The 18,324-nt window shown below is 50.5% G+C and overlaps 1 protein-coding gene and 1 long non-coding RNA gene across 6 annotated transcripts in view; one reads left to right on the forward strand and one right to left on the reverse strand.

The window, feature by feature from the left end:
- The first annotated feature begins 87 nt into the window (after window positions 1-87).
- Window positions 88-7,632, forward strand: LOC136792189 (uncharacterized). Of its 2 annotated transcripts, XR_010835652.1 has the most exons (6): window positions 88-815; window positions 3,002-3,258; window positions 4,338-4,397; window positions 4,499-4,786; window positions 5,390-5,631; window positions 6,030-7,632. It is a non-coding gene; the product is annotated as an uncharacterized lncRNA (long non-coding RNA). The 2 variants fall into 2 exon arrangements; XR_010835651.1 differs by lacking the exon at window positions 3,002-3,258 and having other exon boundaries at window positions 105-815.
- A 1,321-nt stretch (window positions 7,633-8,953) lies between these two features.
- GRHL1 (grainyhead like transcription factor 1) overlaps window positions 8,954-18,324 on the reverse strand; it is a 46,684-nt gene continuing 37,313 nt past the window's right edge. For 2 of the 4 annotated variants that reach the window (XM_067008157.1, XM_067008156.1), the window contains 5 exons: window positions 17,536-17,573; window positions 15,031-15,122; window positions 14,608-14,693; window positions 12,056-12,120; window positions 9,232-10,878 (listed from right to left, as the gene is read on the reverse strand). In XM_067008157.1, the coding sequence (XP_066864258.1) occupies window positions 10,764-10,878; window positions 12,056-12,120; window positions 14,608-14,693; window positions 15,031-15,122; window positions 17,536-17,573 (396 nt within the window). In that variant the 3' untranslated portion in view covers window positions 9,232-10,763. Of the gene's footprint in view, window positions 10,879-12,055; window positions 12,121-14,607; window positions 14,694-15,030; window positions 15,123-17,535; window positions 17,574-18,324 lie in introns of all 4 variants that reach the window. The other 2 variants (XM_067008158.1, XM_059078379.2) reach the window with 2 other exon arrangements.

Here is an 18,324-nt window from a genome sequence, read left to right on the forward strand (position 1 = left end):
GAAGCGGGGGAAAGGTCGGAGTGCCGCTCCAGCGGCGACCGTGCGCCAGGGCCCGCGGGAGGAGGGCGGCCGGCGGTCAGCTGGGCCAGAGACACCCCCGGGCCGGCGCCTGCCTGGCTGCCGGCCGCCCCGGGAAGGCGGCACAGAGCTCGTGGGGGCCGGGCCTGCCCCTGCCCTCCTGGGCGGGCGCCTCCCCGTCCTGCCCGGACCGGGGCTTCTGCAGCCTCGGGCCTGGCTTCCCAAAGGGAGGGCTTCCTGGGAACGGAGGGCCAGGTGCCGGGGGGCGGCTGAGGGGGGCGCTGGTGGGTGTGAGGCCCCTCAGAGCTAACTGTCTGCCCCTCCGCACCGGAGGCGGAGGCTCTCGGAGGAGACACAAGGACAGAGAGGAGAGGTGAACGGGGCTCAGCTTCGGAGTTTCCTCCCTCGGCGAGGCCTGCCCGCGCCAGGCCGTAGCTGGGAAACGGGTGGCCCGTGGGGCACCCGTCCAGGCATCCCGCCTTTTCCCATCCACCGACCTCACCCGGGATGCCCCCGAACCTCCTGACTGTCCGAGCACAGAGCATCCCACCGAGGGGCGCCGCCAGCCACCTTCCCGGGCCTCCAGGGTTGAACATTGAGGTTGTTTCCAGAGTCTTGCTGAGTTTGCCTCAAGCAGCGGATGTGGAAGCCCGGCTCCTGCTAAGTGCTTCCCGGGGCCCGTCCAAGAGCCTTCCTGCTCCTGACAGAGGAAGTTAGTGGTACGAGCAGGATTCCAGGATCAGGGGGTGGGCCTGGGGTGCTCTGGCTCAGCTGAAGGGCGTGTAGACATCCACCAGGTAAGGGGGAGGGGCCAGTCGCGGGAAGGCATGCGGACCAGGGGTGCAGCAGGGGCAGAGGCCCAGGGGCTGGAGCGGGAGGGGAGGGGGGCACATGTCCACGGGGACCTGGCCGGTGGCCTGTGACTTAGGGAGACGCACCTTGGCGTCAGCTCTGGATGCGGGTGGAGTGGAGCTGTGGGGCATGGGGAGAAGGGAGAAAATTGTTTTCCGATAGTAGATAAACCCCCGTAGTCGTTACATTAAAAAAAAACTTAATGAGGTATAATTCATATAACAAACTGCCCCCACTTAAAGGGTACAATTTGATACGTTTTGACTGTGTATACACCCGTGAAACCACAATGAAGAGGACAAACGTCTCCATCACTCCCAAAGCTCCCTTGTGCCCTCTGTACCTCACCCACCCCTCCCTGCCCCCATCCAGTCTCAAGCATCACTGACTTTCCTGGCTCTGTGGATTAGTTGGGATTTTCTAGTTTTCTGTGAATGGAGTCATATAGTATGGTTTTTTTTTTTTTTTTTTTTTGGTCATCTTCTTTAACTTGGCATAATTATTTTGAGATTTACCCATGTTTCTGGGTGTGTCTATAGCTTTTTCTTTTCAGTGCAGAGTAGTATCCTGTTGTATTCTTCAGCTCTAAGGGAGTCTCGGAAATCCGAAACCCACAGCCTTGATGACAGCCAGCGGCCACCGCAGGGGGCAGAGAGGAGCTGGAGTTCCTTCAGAGCCGCTTTCCCAGAGAACGGTTTTTATTTGGCCTACCTGGGGGTTCCCTGGAAGACCCTGCTCGCAGAGCTGTCTGTATCTGACCCAACTGAGAGCCCAGCCAGTGCAAAAACGTCTTCCCCGAGGGTGCTTGTCGAGAATATCTGGATGGAATTGTCCAATTTCACAGCTGCCTAAGAAGCCGGATGACAGGGGGGCAGACAAAGGCCAACCAAAAGGCTTACGGGGGAAAAACTGGGCCATGACAAGGCAGAGGTGCTTTGAAGGGCTCCCGGGAGCCTGGAAGGCCAGGCACAGTCTAGGGCTGTGTGCACACCCAGAAGAGACCCGAGGGGGCCCTGAGCCCTCGCCTCTGGCTGAGCTGGAGGGCTAAGGCAGAGTTGTGAGTGGCGGGCCTGAGAGGGGACACTGCACCCCGGCATCCACACTGAGCCCCTCCGCAAAGACTAGGCGATTCATTGGTTCCAGGCGTTTCAGGAAATCTCTGGCCGTCGGTCAACCACTAAACTAAGTGAGCAGAGATTTCAGTGTCCATGCTCAACGTGAAATGAAGACTCTACAGAATTAGTTCAGAAACGTCACTGAGCTAACAAACAACAAACCCTGGGAAAGCAGGAGAATCTGATTTCCAGAGTAGCCGTGCTGCCGTATCTAAAATGTTCAGTTTCAACAAAACAAGTTACAAGACATGAGAAGAAATAAGAAAGTATGACTCATAAAGAGGCAAAAAACCCAACAAATAGAAACTGTCCCTGAAGAATTCCAGATATTGGACTTACTAGACAGAGGTGTTCAGTCAGTTATTTAAAATGTGTTCACAGACCTACAGGAAGCCACGTCTAAAGAAGGAAAAGCGAGAGGATGACGCCTCACTGGACAGCAGCCCTCGTGCTGTGGGCTTGTGCATGGTCACCCATGCTGCCCCCCGACCTGCGCCCTCTGAGGGCTGCCCGGAGATGGCTGCCCTTGGAAATCTGGGCTGGGGGGCACAACCGCCCCTCAAGGCCCCAGCCCAACCCAGAGGGTGTGGGAAGGGAAGTAGCAGGCCAGCCGGCCTCCGAGGAAGCAGCTGGTTCAGCCTGAGGGGGCATCCTGCCTGGGCACACCAGGCTGGGAGGACAGACTCCACGTGAATAAAAATGGGAATGGGAGTCAGCTGCTGGGAGCAGGGTGGACACTGAAAGGGACACGGCTGTCTTCAGACGCCGGTGCCATGCGGCTCTGGGGAGGGCTGAGGGCCGGCCGGCTCTGTCTGCTACTGTGTGATGTAAGGGCGGATTCCTCTCTCTCTCTCTCTCTCTCTCTCTCTCTCTCTCTCTCCCTCCCTCCCTCCCTCCCTCCCTCCCTCCCTCCCTCCCTCCCTCCCTCCCTCCCTCCCTCCCTCCCTCTCTCTCTCTCTCTCTCTCTCTCTCTCTCTCTCTCTCTCTCTCTCTCTCTCTCTCGGCTTTTCCCCCAGGACCCTCCTGGAGAGGAGCTACTGTCCCTGGGGCACCTCCTCTTTCTGGAGCCACACCCCTCAGCCTGCGTGGCCTGCAGGATGTTTGCCTGCTCTTATCGCAACCCGCATGCAAACAGAGGTGGGGAACTCCGTGTGGGCGCCTGGTAACAGGGCCATCTGTGCTGGCTGCCAGGCTCACCTCGGGCTCCATCTGCGGCCACGGGGCAAGGAGGCCACGGCCCCCACGTGGTCCAGCAGGACGTGGACATGGGAGGGTGAGTCCGGGAACCGCAGCAGAGAGAGCTGACTGGCCTCAGGTCCTGGGAGGCCGAGAGGGCTGTGTCCACCTGGACCACCCTCCCTGCACGGCTGAGCCCAAGATCGGGGCTCACAGGCCACCTGGGGATAGGGTCACCCCAACACTGCCCAGGGACGGGGAGCCAGGACAGGCGGTCTGCGCACCCCCAAAGGATCACTCTTTGGCCTTGGCTTTGGGTACGCGGCCAGGAGGGGAGGGCGGGCTGGGTTCTGGCCGGCTGCACATTCTTGGGCACCTCAGGCCTGAAGGAGAGCAGGTCTGTGCATTTGTGTGGGAAAAACATTTTTTTAATTAGGACTTTATTTATTTTAATTATTTTTTTTAAGAAGATGTTGGGTGTAGGAGTTTATTAATTAATTAATTTATATTTGCTGTGTTGGGTCTTCGTTTCTGGGCGAGGGCTCTCTCTAGTTGTGGCAAGCGGGGCCCACTCTTCATCGCGGTGCGCGGGCCTCTCACTATCGCGGCCTCTCTCGTTGCGGAGCACAGGCTCCAGACGCACAGGCTCAGTAGTTGTGGCTCACGGGCCTAGTTGCTCCGCGGCATGTGGGATCTTCCCAGACTAGGGCTTGAACCTGTGTCCCCTGCATTAGCAGGCAGGTTCTCAACCACTGTGCCACCAGGGAAGCCCAGGACTTTATTTTTTTAAGAACAGTTTTAGGTTTACAGCAAAATCGAAAGTACAGAGATACTCCATGTATTACCCCCCTGCCTTCACACGTGCACAGCCTCCCTCCCCCATTATCAACATCCCTCGCCAGAGTGGGACATTTGTCACAGTTGATGAGCTTCTATGCTACATCATTATCACCCAAAGCCCACAGTCTATATTAGGGTTCACTCTTGCTGTTGCACGTTCTGTGGGCTCGGACACCATATGATAACATGTCGACATGACATGTATCCATCATTATTGTATCATACAGAATATTTTCACCGTCCTAAACATCCTCTGTGTTCTGTTATTCACCCCTCCCCCATAAACCCTGGCAAACACTGATATTTTTACTGTCCCTATTGTCTTGTTCTTTCCAGAATGTCATATAGGTGAAATCATACAGTACGTGGCCTTCTCAGATTGACATCTTTCACTTAGTAAGTAATACGCATTTAAGTTCCCTCCATGTCTTTTCGTGGCTCGGGAGCTCATTTCTTTTTAGCTCTGAGTAACACTCTGTCGTCTGCACGCATCACAGGTGATTTATCCACTCACCTCCTGAAGGACCTCTCGGTTGCTCCAGGTTTTGGTAATTATGAATTAAGCCGCTGTAAACATCCATGTGCAGGTTTTTGTGTGGATACAAATTTTCAGCTCCTTCGGGTAAATACCAAGGAGCATGATTCCTGGATCATGTATATGGTGAGAATACGGTTTTGCAAGAAACTGCCGCATGCCCACCAGCAACGTCTGGGAGTTCCCGTCGCTCCGCGTCGTCGCCGGCATCTGGTGCCATCAGTGTTCTGGATTTGGGCCATTCTAACAGGTGTGTGGTGGTGTTTCTGGGTGGTCTTAATTTGCATGTCCTTGATGACCGATGATGTGGAGCATCTTTTTATATGCATATTTGCCATCTGTATATCTTCTTCGGTGAAATGTCTGTTAAGGTCTTCAGCTTCTTTTTTTAATTGGGTAGTTTGTTTTCTTATTATTGAGTTAATAAAGTTCTTTGGAAACTGTATTTTGGAGAACAGTCCTTTATCAGATGTGTTTTTTGCAAATATTTTCTCGCAGCCTGTGGCTTGTCTTCTCATTCTCGTGACATCGTCTTTTGCAGAGCTGAACTTTTTAACTTCAGTGAAGTCTAGCTTATCAATCATTTCTCTAATGGATCATACCTAAAAATTCATCACCATACTCAAGGTCATCTAGGTTGTCTCCTATGTTATCTTCTAGGAATGTTATAGTTTTGTATAATATTTTACATTTAGGCCTGTGATCCATTTTTAACTAATTTTTGTGAAGGCTTTAAGTCTGTGTCTAGATCATTTGGGGGGAGAGCTTCTGTGCCCATTTTAGGGTGTAAAATGTGAACTACTCTTGGCACTTCCCGGCCCTCCTTTTTTTTTTTTTTTCTTTTTTTTTGCAGTACGCGGGCCTCTCACGGCTGTGGCCTCTCCCGTTGCGGAGCACAGGCTCCGGACGCGCAGGCTCAGTGGCCATGGCTCACGAGCCCAGCTGCTCCGCGGCATGTGGGATCTTCCCGGACCGGGGCACGAACCCGCGTCCCCTGCATCGGCAGGCGGACTCTCAACCACTGCGCCACCAGGGAAGCCCCCGGCCCTCCTTTAAGGTGGCCCAGGCACAGCAGTCTGCGTGATCAACAGCCTGGTGAGCTTTAAGCTTTGGGGACCAGAAGGGATCATGCCTCACCCCTGCAGAGGGCTGTTTACAGGGAGAGGCCTCTCCTCCGGCCTAGATAGCCGGCCACCTGGAACCCTCAAGCATTTTCTCTTCCCATCATTCCCCTGGTCAGCGGTTGAGTTCTTAATATATGGGAAGGAAGGAAGGGAGGGAGGGAGGGAGGATGGAAGCGAGGGAGGGAGGGAGGATGGAAGCGAGGGAGGGAGGGAGGATGGAAGCGAGGGAGGGAGGGAGGATGGAAGCGAGGGAGGGAGGGAGGAAAGCCTCAAAGGAAATAGGGAGTAAAAAGACAATTATCGTGCACTATTTTAGTTTTTATCATCTACGATTTTCCTGAAAATTAATTAAGCGTGCTTTTTTTTCAGCGGAGCCATACAACGAATGGAGAGGTGACCGGATGTGACTGTGTAACTTGCTGTCCAGCCTCAGAGTCTCCTGATCCCAGGGGCTGGTGTGAACTCGTGTGAGGAGGCTTTGGACTTAATTTTCTATAAAGAGAAAGAGGAGACCATGCACGGAAAGGAGTAGAGGCCAGAGGAAAAATCCACCCAGATCGTTGAAATAATCTTCCTTCAAGTACACAATGAAACCTGAACACACGTGTGTGTGCTGGTCGGAAACATTTTCGGGAAAGTCCAATTTTCTTCCCTAATCTCTGCAAGAAAACCCACCCACCCACCAGAGGCATTACCCGCCTAAAAGCCTGCCTAGCCTTCCTCAGCATTTTATTCTTGAAAGAGAGTATGGTAGAACTCCTCAAGGAGAGTAAAATTTAGGATGGAGCCTCCAAAGGAGGAAAGAAATTAAGCTGCTGGTGACATCAAGGTCCAGGACCAAGCTGGGCCACCTTTCAGCTTGGAAAGCAACACATTTCCTTTATTGTTTAGCCAGCTTGGAGAGTTTCTGATATTTGCAACCCAAACTTTCTAGCTGCTATACCCGTCACGAAAGCCAAAGTAATTTAGAAGGTTTTCTTTAATGCTGAATGTCCGAGACAGAGAAAAGGGCAATTAGGTTACCTTGAAAAGAGCATTTGCAGTGGACACAGCATGTGACAGTGGAAAGAAACAGAGGCTTGGAGTTGGACGCACTGCTGTCTCTCCCTAGCGGTGTGATCTCCTGAACCTCCTCTGTGAAATGGGGCGATATCCCCCCTCACTGGTCCTGTGAGCATGAAAGGAGACCATCAAGCACCCGGCACAGAGCTCCACAGATGGTGTGGCAGGGACAGAAGTCAGGCTGCCCCGGGCTGGGTGCGTAAGTGAGGAAGCAGCACAATACACGGGTTATTCCTTCGAGGAGGTAAACACACAGTTCACAGAACAAACAGCCACTGAGCACGAAGTTACGCTCACCTGCACTCAGAGGCGCACAAATTAAAGCAGTGAGATGCTGAGAACCAGACTCACCCTCGGTGGGCAGGAATGTAATCGGTTTACTCCGGGTGGCAGTTTTACAGTCTCTACAGAACGTTTACAGACCATAGCCTCTGACTCAGTATTCTTCTGCTGAGAACTCATCCTACAGTTCTACCTCGCAAGCATGTAAGGACAGAGCTGCCCACAGGTTCTTCTGCAGCAGCGTTCGTAACGGCAAAATCTTGGCCTAAATGTCCATCGGCAGGTACTGATTAGATGATGGTTATTTATACGATGGAACACAAGGCAGTCATTAAAAAAGAACTCACGTCTAAAGAACAGTGATAGTGTTTCTGTGAAAACGTTTGCAAAGAAAAATAGTACGACCCTACCTGCAAAACAGTATGCACGTTACGCCTGAGTTTGCCTCGAGGACTCTTGTGTGGCCTTAGAAAAATGATCGGTGGTTCTCTCCGAGGTATGGGACTGGGGTGGCAGGAAATTCATCCCTCAGAGAGATCCTCTCATGGAGCTCCACTCATTCTAATGGCTTATGTTATTTTCTTAGCCATGTGTTACATTTATAAAATTTTTAAAAATTTGGCTAAAAGGTTTGAAGGGGGTGATGGCTAAAGGAGTTCAGGGCCAAGGGTGTGTGTGTCAGACAGAAGTGACCCGAGCAGAGAAGGAACAGTCTGTGGGCCTGTTGCTCACACCTGCCGTGACGCCCTTGGAGAGGGGGAGGCGGAGGGGAGGCGGGGGTTCAAGGCCTGACGATGCCCCCTACCAGCCTCTGTTTGCTGTATCCTGGTGGCCGACATCTGCGGGTGAGACGCCACACGGCTGATACCGGACGACACCAATGGGCCGCCCCCACGGGGTGAACAGAGCACAGCGATCTCGAACGAGGGCGCGCTTGGCGGCCCCGAGCAGGCGTGGTCCAGCCCTCCACACCAGCGGCCGCGTTCACCTTCTCCTGCGACTCCTTCCCCACGACGGCCTCGGCGGCTCTGCTTTCCTGGCTACCGCCAGGTTAAGCAAACGACCCCCCGCTCTGTCCCTACAGGTCCAGGTCCAGCCTCGCTCAGCTCTGAGCTGCTAACTTCTAAACCGTCTCCCTGATGATGTCTGGCAAGGGATGGGGCTCGTTAAGGGCACCAGCTTGGCACTTAATCGTTGCAAAATCAGTTACTGAGCGCCTGCCACGTGACCAGCGCCAGGCTGGGTGCCAGCGATCCAGGGAGATGAGAGGCACTTTTGGGTCACAATGTGCAGCAGGAGTGCAGGGACAGGCGACCCGGGCGCGTCCACCGTGGAGACTGGGGAAGCCCCTCGCCTCCGGGCCAAAGCCAAGCTTTGAGGCAAAAGAAAGAGCTAAGTGACCAAGGGAGAAAGAAACCCAGAGGCGGGAAGGCAGGGAGTGTGAGGGGACCGGGCAGAGGAGTCTAGGAAGGCCCCGCAGGGAGAGGACGTGTGGGCCTCAGCCCACAGGCTCTGGAGCCGCTGGGTGACCAGGAGAGGAGTCCGCGCCTCAGAAGTTCTGACGCGTGGCCCAAGGATTAGAGTGCAAGGTGCACAGGTATTGCAGGACATCTATCAGGGAGTTTACTTCCTTCACGTGATCATGTGTTCGCTAGAAATGTATTTTAGTGTCTGTCACGTTTAGGCCCTGGATTACCTGCATATGCTTACAACAGCCGTTTGACTTAGAAATTCTGGTGAACTGAGACATTACTGGTAGATTTTTATTCCTTTTTTTTTTTTTTTTTTTTTTTTTTTGTGGCTGCACTGCACAGCTTATGAGATCTTAGTTCCCCGACCAGGGATGGAACCCCGGCCCTCGGCAGTGAAAGCACCACCAAGTCCTAACCACTGGACCACCGGGGAATAGACGTTTTCTGTTAAGCTTTTAAAAACCAAGAACACTAAGGTTTTAGGTCTGAAAGCGTTTATCTTAAGCTTTGGTGGTTAAATTTTGGTAGTAGTTGAAAACTAATTCAGGGCCCCCTCAGTTAACAATTACTCGGATCATTTCAGACCCCTCTAAGGAAGAATTAAGAGGAAGGAAGAGACCCAAATACACATGTTGGGAAATAAGGAGAAAATGCTAAGGTGATTCTTTTCAGCTCTACTATTTTAAGATCTCAGATTTTGCTTTACTGACTAATGAAAGGAAAAAGTCAAACTGAATAACAGGAAATGACCTATTATGAAATAGACATATAAAATTTAATCCCTTTGGTTTAACATACATCTTCAATTGTACAATTAAAAACAAGACAAAATCGATCCCATAAAACAAAATATAAAACATTGTATATATGACCCGTGTCCCATAATATCTTATCTTAGAAAACCAGCAATTTAGTTCACATACTTCATTAGAATATTTTAATGTAACTATCAACCCTACTTACACAAATAACCTACCTCCCTGAGCCTACAGGTACCTGCGATTTTAGTTCCGTTACAAAATTAAACTTTTTAGGGATTTTTATGTATTTCAACTTGTGTACAAAATGTTCCCCTGCCATAGTAACACAGTCTCATAAATTCATGAATGCTTTCTAGAATTGTTAGCATACTAGACAACCAAAGCTTGAAGGTTCTGGAACGGGATGAAACAGAAGTCATTTCTCATAACAGGAAGATCAGGAAGAACTCCGTCTTGAGTTGTGTCACCGGTTCACAGTAACCACAGTACGTGTTACGATTACTGTGTTTATTCCCTCCGTCAGGTCCACCTGACTGATACTAGCAGACACAGCAGTCACGAGCTGCAGCGGTGTTTTTTCCTTTACTTCAGTTGTTAATCAGTGCTGACATCCACATAATAACATTTGCAAGAGCAAACAGAATCTCTGTCGTTTGAGAAGGTTTTGCTATGCTACCGAATGGCTGCTGTGTCTGGGAAAACGCAAAGAAAGCGTCGGAGTGGGTTCCACTAAGCACAGTATGCTATCTGCTGGGTGTAGGTGATCGAAAATAACTTATCCTCTCGTCTCAAGAAAGCCTTTAAAGTAGCCCTTATCACATCCCTTCACTATATGTACACGGACACCACATGTATATATTATCTATTTATATAAGACAGGTATGTACACATTTACAGACACGGGCCTTCAAGACGTATTGCACTTACATACACGCAGCTTTAGCTTTGACGGACGCACACTGTAACCGTTTCAGTTCTTCACGAGAGAGGCAGTTGATATGTTCAAGAGAGTTGCAAAGGAAGACTTCGGTAACTTGCCTTACTGGAGTAAACACTTACTGGGGAGTGAGAGGCCGAGGGAGAAAGGGCGCACCTGGTCCTCTTGGGGTGCCGTGCCCATAACCTGAGGCAGTCATAGTTACACCGAGTCTGACGTGCACTAGTGAGCAGGCCCGCTGGCACTGAAGAGACAATATTTTTATAAATAACGTAGCAGATACCTTAAGGTTCCCAGGTAATCTAGTAAATCTTGGAACAAAGTTTTCACTTTTAATGCTAAGTATTTATATCAGAAAATTCAAACATCGTGGTATATGCTTTCTCTGTCATCTGAAAAACGCCAATGCAATATAGTCAATGCTATCTCCAAGCCAAATGCGGTGCCATCTCCAACTGGAAAGGTACCCCTTCCGCTGACATCCACCCACGTTTGGAAGGTGGCTGACCGGGGAACCTGCGGCTTGCCAACCCAAAGGCCCACGTGACCGCTTCCCTGAGCTCGCTGGGAGTCGTGGGCCGGGGCGCCCTCAGATCTCGGTGAGGGTGAGTTTGTACAAGCCCCCGGCCTCTTCGATCTGCAGCTGGAAGGTGTCTTCGTTGGAGTAATGCTTCACGATGTTGTCGTCCATGTTCACCAGGATCCTGCGAGAGGGGAGCCAAGACAGACCCACTCAGTCCTGCCCGCTCGGCAGGCAGACCCAGCCTCCACCGTCAGCTCTGCCCCTTCCTAGCTAGGATGCGGGAGGCAAACGGCTTAAACCTCCCTGCGCCTCGGTTTCCTCATCTACGAAACGGGTATAACAGTGGTGCCCACCTTATAAGATTATTGTAGGCATTAAACGAGGGACTCAAGTAAAACACTTAACATGCAGGGCATGTGACAAAGGAAACACACTAGCTTAGTTACTGTTATTATTTCAGCATGTAGTAATCATTCAATAAACAGCATTTATTATAATGAACAAAATAAGTCTACAGAGGAGCACTTCATTGGTCCAGCTTTCGAAAGCACATCAGTAAGATTAACCTACATGATCTGAAGCCAGAGCTCCCTGACAAATTATCTTCCCTTTAATTTAACTACCCTTAAAGTTTAGCTGAACTACTATCAGGTCCAATCGTTCCCACTAGGCCCATCTAGAAAATTCCATTCGCTTTACAATTAAGCCAAGAAATTCTTATTCTATACCCTGCTCACCCATGCCAAACAGCACAGACGCTTAAGTAAAACAGTACTAAAAATATTAACTTCTGGACAAAGAAGCAATATTCTGCGATTGAAAACATGATCCAGGGCAGGAGGATGGAGTGGGAAGGGCAAAGGTTTTGCAGTCGGTCAAAACAGAGCTTGAGTCATGGCCTCGGCACTAACTCACCACCTGCTCTTGGACGAGCCTCTCAGGCTCTCCAGGCCTCGGCTGCCTCGTCTAAAAACTATGAGTAGTAGCACCTGTCTGAGGGTAACATGAGAATTAAATAACACACGAGGTGCCCAGTCCAGTGCCTGACTCAGGACAGGGCTCAACCAACGGGGCAGCGATCGCCGTCATCCTTAGTAAATTTCATCATGTGTTCTGGAATTTGGAGCCACTGCACTGCAGCCAAGCATGCGAAGAACAAAGACTACTTGAAAAAAACCCACAAAAATGTCCTAGAAAAGTAAATAAACCTTATGGGATAATTTAGTAAGAAAAAATACATTCTTGCATTGATGCTTCTATGACTGGTTCTCAACTGGGCACAAGTGCAGGTGAATAACATGAATGTTATATAATATTAACACTATTTAGAGGTACTAAGAATGCCAGTCACTGCTCACCCTTTTTTACACTTCTTGAATATTTTCCCAATCTTGTCTTGGGGAACATCATACTTGTCTGAGATCTGAAAGAGTAAAAGAAAAATAATCACAAAATGCTGTTTTCATGGCTTGAAAAAAACAAACATGTATATTAATATAGTGGTACAGACACTCGACTTCCCATTTGTCACAAGTGCACATGCAAAGACACAGATGAGAGCCCGTCTGTATCCTGGGGAGGGGTGTTACCTGCCTTTGGAGAAAGCTGGAATCGGGTGTTTGTTATTTCTCGTGAGATTACAGATGTCCTAAGTCTATTATATGGCCATCGTTTTTTTAAAATTAATACCTCACAGAGCAGTTTTACGTTTCTAGAGAAACTGAGCGGAAAGTACAGAGCTGCTCACTGCCCCCCACACCAGTGTGCTGCACTTGTTGTGTGTGATTGAGCCGACACTGTGGCGACTCAGTCGCCATTAGGAACTGAAGTCCACCATCCACTCGGGTTCCCTCTCTGAGCTGTACGTCCACGGGTTTTGACAAGCGTACAATGACACACATTCATCTTGTCACAGGTACTTTAATCGGCACACAAAGGCCTCGCTTTGGAGTCAGACACACCTAAGCGGGGTCGGTTCTTACTCACCTTCCATTGGCAGGTGACCTTTCTAACCCTCAGCTTCCTCTTATCTCACCTCGCCCACCCCAGGACTGCTGTGGGATTAAAACGTGCCCAGCACGAAGCAGGAGTTTATTTCGGGTACAGAATTGTGGGAAGGAAAGAAACGATTTCACGTCCCACAGCCCAGAAGGAACACCAAGGCCCCGGTCACAGCAAGGCCTGCACCTCTGCCAGGGCTGCCCAGAGCCTCTCCAGAGGGCAGCGAGGCTCCGGCCAAGGTGTGGCCCCTCCTCCCCTTCATGACCAATGGGTGGTCCACACAGTGTGATGAAATCAGTACGGTACAAACTTTGGAGGTTTTCCTCTCAGGGCACAGGCGCTATCTGTACAGGAAGGGGATGGATTACTACAGGACAGACAGCTGATTCAGCCGAGATCAAACGCTTTATCGGCACTGCTGTCCAGACCCCTCCCACACTGGGGTCACTGCCCACCCAGCCTCGATCTGAAGAGCACAGCTCCAGGGGGCCCTGAAAACGGGGCCTCAGAAGACCAACCTTCAGATCACTTTCAATCTAGCAAAAATACACATTTCAAACCACATCCAAGCTCCCATCATACACACAAGTTCATTTCTGTATCACTGGATAGTAATTCTTTGTATATTTATGTAATCCCCGCCCAGGAGATGGAAGACTGTAATGAATTCCTCATGAGTTGTGAACAAGTTCTATTCGGAATAGTGAGTCTTTTTTCCACATTCTCCTCTCCCCGTAATCAAGAGTTTGCGTGATTCTCAAGAAGGGCTGTCAGAAGGTAAGCCAGAGGGACCCAGGAGAAATCGCAGGAAGCAGAGGGCTACGGGTGGCAGGACGGGCTTAGAGCCACTGTGGACGCCGAGCTCCCTGAGGGGCTGAGCGATAGCGCCCCCAGCCTCTGTCCTGCTGCCCTGCTTTCGTTTTCTCCATCGCATTTATCAGTACCTGGCAAATGACACAGTAATGTCTTTACTTACGTTATTGTCTCTATCTTCCTAACCAGAATCTAAGCTCCACTTGGCACTGTCACGTACCCTTCTAACTCCAGGGCCCAGAACGGTGCCTGGCACAAAGCAGGCCCTTAACGAATGTTTCTTAAATGAACCCAACACACTGCAGTAGTGGGGGGTTGGGGGGGGCCCGGGAGAAACCTCTCTCCAGCCCAGTTATGGGCGTGCTCCGAGCTCAAAGATCCCGATGATTTACAGGGGGCCGAGGTTGATAAATATCAAGACACAGCGCTGATTCCTTGAATTTCACCCTGGGGCAAAGCCAAAACGGGGAATCAGCATGGCACCCTTCTCACATCTCTCTCTGATGTCTTAAGGGCAGGCTGGGGTCAGTTTGCTGTGGGCCCTTTGCTGAGATCCTGCAGGAGGGGCTGTGGTCGTCTCTGGTCACACGTCTACATTTTCATGAATAGGCTCCGAGTAAGATCTTGACACAAGTTCGGTCACGCCCCAGATCAGGAGTTTCAAAGGCAGACCAAGGAGCCACTGTTTTATGCGTGAAGTTTTTAAGATTTTATTCGCTAGAATTAACTTTTGCTGGCTTCTAAGTAGTTTAGGTGGCTATCTCCCTTTAACCAAGTCTATGAAAATTAAACTATTCCATAGGTCATCACAAATTCACTCAATTCAGAGGATTAGACATTGCTGAGTGATTACTATCTACCAACCAGTGCGCTGGGTGCAGCGGTCTGAGGTGGGGACAGCCCTGCAGCTGCTGAGGACCTTGGGACGTGGGGTAAAACGTGGCACGTGCTGCAGCCACAGACACGGCGCTGGGCCTCAAGAAAGGCTTCAGTACCACACACAAATCCGGATGGTCTGGTCAGATTTGTTCCAATCACATTCTATGTAAGTTTGTTTTTACTTTTCGAAGAGGACCACGCAGTCCCTCTCACTTACGGCTCCCATCAGGCCTCTCAGAGATGGAGTCTGGAGCATCAGGGCGTCGAAGACCTCTTCCGACTCCTTTCGCACATAGAGCAGCACTGGCCCCCAGTCGGGAACAAGGAGGGAGAAAGAAAAGTGCACTTCATTGACAGGAGCCAAATAAGAAGCAAGACCGTGGGTATTGGTTAAAATAAAAGGAGATGTCCACATTCAGGACAGCAAACATGCACCGATATAAAATCTGTCTTAAGGAACACAGCTTTCAGCTTCTTTGAACTCTGCCGGAAGTCCCAGCTCAAGCCAGGAGCTGGTCTGATGGAGGAACACTCAAGGAAGTCAACACTTATGGGATCTGTTTGAGCAATTTATGCTTTTGACAAATTCAGAGCTCACTTCCCACTGAAAACTCCCACGAGGAAATGTAAAGCAACGCACCTCTCTTTGGTTCTTCTACCCGGCTCAGCTTAGCAGGAGGAGGGACCACAAAATCGTCTTCCGAGCCATAAGGCCCCCTTTTCAAGTGAGACCTGCAGGTGGACCCCAAGTATATGCACTTAGTGACTCCACCTTAAATCGCTTGCAGACACAAGAGGAGTTTGGGGGGGGGTGTGTGTCGCTGCATCTTAGCTTGAAAATGACCTTCGTTCTCTATCTGGTCCAGCTTCCTTATTTTGTGGATGAAAATCTGAGGCCCAAGGAGAGGTGCCAAGCTAACCAGGCTCGCACTACTGAATATGGCAGAGCTGGGGCTACACCCAGGCACCTGCCAGACACCCTGGCTGCTCGTACACAGCTCAGGCTGCCGGTGCGGGGACGCAGTTTCTTTTCAGGAAAACACTTATGAAGGATGTGGGATCTGAGACGCACATGAAGGTGGTAACAGAGGAGAGGGCACGTCAAAAAAGGGAGGAAGTGTGAGCAGGAAAATGCAAAGCCAGTCTGGCTGAAACAGAATGTTCCAGAAGAAGATAAATCTAATCTGGGAAATCTTAATCATTCAGCTCTGAGGAATTCTAGATTTCGTGCTGCAGTTATCAGGGAGCCTGAAAGTGCTGTGAGACAAGAATGCTGTAATCAGCGTGCGGAGGGAGCGGAGGGGCTCCAGGACCTACAAGCAGAAGAACCAGTTGGAGGGCTTTGGAGACAATCGTAGCATAAAACTCCAAAGGGTTAAAGTACAGCAGTGTCAGCGGAAATAAAAAGGGGAAATGTTTACAGTACGCTTGGAGAAAGAAGTGAAAAGATCAGAGTGCCTGGCTTTCAAAGTCACAGTTACGCGGTGTTCAATGTCGGGAGGCTCAGAGTAGGTGAGCAAGAAAACAGTCAAAAAAACCTGAAAATGAAATAAGTGCTTGCTTCTGAGCAGAATCATCACTTCAAGAATAGAGGCTGGGGCTTCCCTGGTGGCGCAGTGGTTGAGAGTCCGCCTGCCGATGCAGGGAACACGGGTTCGTGCCCCGGTCCGGGAGGATCCCACGTGCCGCGGAGCGGCTGGGCCCGTGAGCCGTGGCCGCTGAGCCTGCGCGTCCGGAGCCTGTGCTCCGCAATGGGAGGGGCCACAGCGGTGAGAGGCCCGCGTACCACAAAAAAAAAAAAAAAAAAAAAGAAAACTCCTTCTTGGAGGCTCAGTGGTGAGCTGATTCTTTTTTTTTTTTTATAAAAAAAAAAAAAAAGACTAGAGGCTGGGCCTTAAAACACCCTGTCTCAGCTTCCAGCAATAGCAGGCCTCCAGCAAAAGCACCTGCAGGACTCACGTCTGAGAACACAATGAGTTAAAGAGGCAGAGAGAAGGCCTGTGGCCAGTTCGGGTGGGCACGGGGCGCCAGGGTGGCCCAAAGAGGGGGACTGGGCCCTCAACACAGTGGAGCGCCGAGCGGGGGGGCTGCTGGCGTGGGCCAAGAAGGGCGCCCCGGGGCCGGGGAGCAGCACCAGGCACACCCAGGGGCCCCCTCTGGGTTTTTAAAGCCCAGTTTCTCTTCTTGGAGAAGAGGCTGATTTGAGGGCCGGAGAAGGGAAAACGCAAGGGCCCGGAACACACTCTGCCTGAAAGCGAGGAAGTGCTCGAGCAGTGAGGACAGGAGGGTCGTGTCAAAGGGATCCAGGAGCAAGCTGGAGGGACCCCGTAGCCCCGGGACAATGTGAGCAGAGTAAATGATGCTGATGGATCCGAACTTAGTGAACAAAATGAGAAACCGCGAGTCCATACTGATATAAACATGTAAATAAAGAAATGCAAAGTGGGGCAAGGAATGAGATATTTACAAAGCTACAAAGCCTCTCCCCTCGAAACACTTACTACAGAAGGAGAAGAGTAACTCCACAGTGAGAAGCCTGGTAGACACCGCCCGAATCAAGCGATCAGAGCGAACGTCACCGGCCGCGGGGTGCACCGAAAGCGTGTGCCCCTGACAGGACACACTGAGAGCAGGGCCTTGTCTGTGACGTTCCCGCCAGGACGCATCACCTACCCCCAACCAAGAGGAAACAAAGGACAGACCCAGACAGAGCGATGTCCTACAAAACAACGGGTCTGTAACCTTCAGAAGTATTAGCTCAGGAAAGTCAAGGAGAGATTGAGGCCGTTCCAGATTGAAGGAGATTAAGGAGACAGGACAACTAAATACACTGTGGGAGTCTGACCCGGACCCTTTCTTGCCATGAAGGATAATCACTGGAACAACTGGCAAAGCCTGGATGGGAACGTGGACTGGCTGGTACTCAGGTCTCAATGTCAATGCCCTGACTTCTTTATGCAGGAGAACATCCTCATTTGTGGAAACATACACCAGAGTATTTAGGAATGATGGATGGGTCACTGGGTCCACAACTTACTCTCAAATGGCTCAGGAAAAAAATGAGTTCTTTGTATTATAATTATTCTATACGTTTGAGATTGTTTCAAAATAAAAATAATTTGCTAAAACCAAACATAAATCTTACCCTTCACCCTCCAATTCTTCTGAGGCAATGGGAAGGACCTAAGACCAAAAAAAAAAAAAAAAAAAGATTGCTTTTCAAGAATATGCTAAAATACTTCAGACCTTAAATGAATTATTCCTAAAATGAAAATAATTTTGAATGTGACCAATCTCATACAAAATCCTCTAGCCTTATTTTTCAGTGCCCAGATTCTTGGGGATGTGTTGAACCCCTCTAACTCAGGGGCTGGCAAACTACAGCCCACGAGACAAGCCTGGCCCCGTGCCTGCTTATTATTGGCACATGGCCACACCCATTCGTGGCGCAGCGTTTACGGTGCTTCTGACCCCACAGCGGCACAGATGAATGGTCACAACAGAGACCGTCTGACCCCCAAAAGCCCACAATGTTTATCATTTGAGCCTTTACAGCACAAGACCGCTGACCCCTGCTCACCCCAAAGCTTCTCATTAGAAACTGAAGACACTGGCAGTGACTTTCCTGAAGAATTCTGAAAACTCATCTGTCTGTAGGAATCCATGTACAAAGCGCATGGCAGATGTCTTTGGGGTATTTCTCGGAGCTCAGCTTGACGGGCACGCTCCACTCCACCCAGGTCCTACCTCCACCGAGCTTCTGCTCCAAGCAAAGCTGACTGCATATTTGTTACATTTCACATTAGTCGCCAAAACACAGCCAAACATGTGCCAATGGTGACCCCCTAACTTAAACCATAGAGAGAGCCCTCCGATGTTCTTTAGCCCATTAAGGATCCCGCCCCCAGGCATTCCTCTGGCTTTTCCCTCCTGT

Source organism: Kogia breviceps, chromosome 11 (genome assembly GCF_026419965.1).
Source record: "Kogia breviceps isolate mKogBre1 chromosome 11, mKogBre1 haplotype 1, whole genome shotgun sequence".
NCBI lineage: Eukaryota > Metazoa > Chordata > Mammalia > Artiodactyla > Physeteridae > Kogia > Kogia breviceps.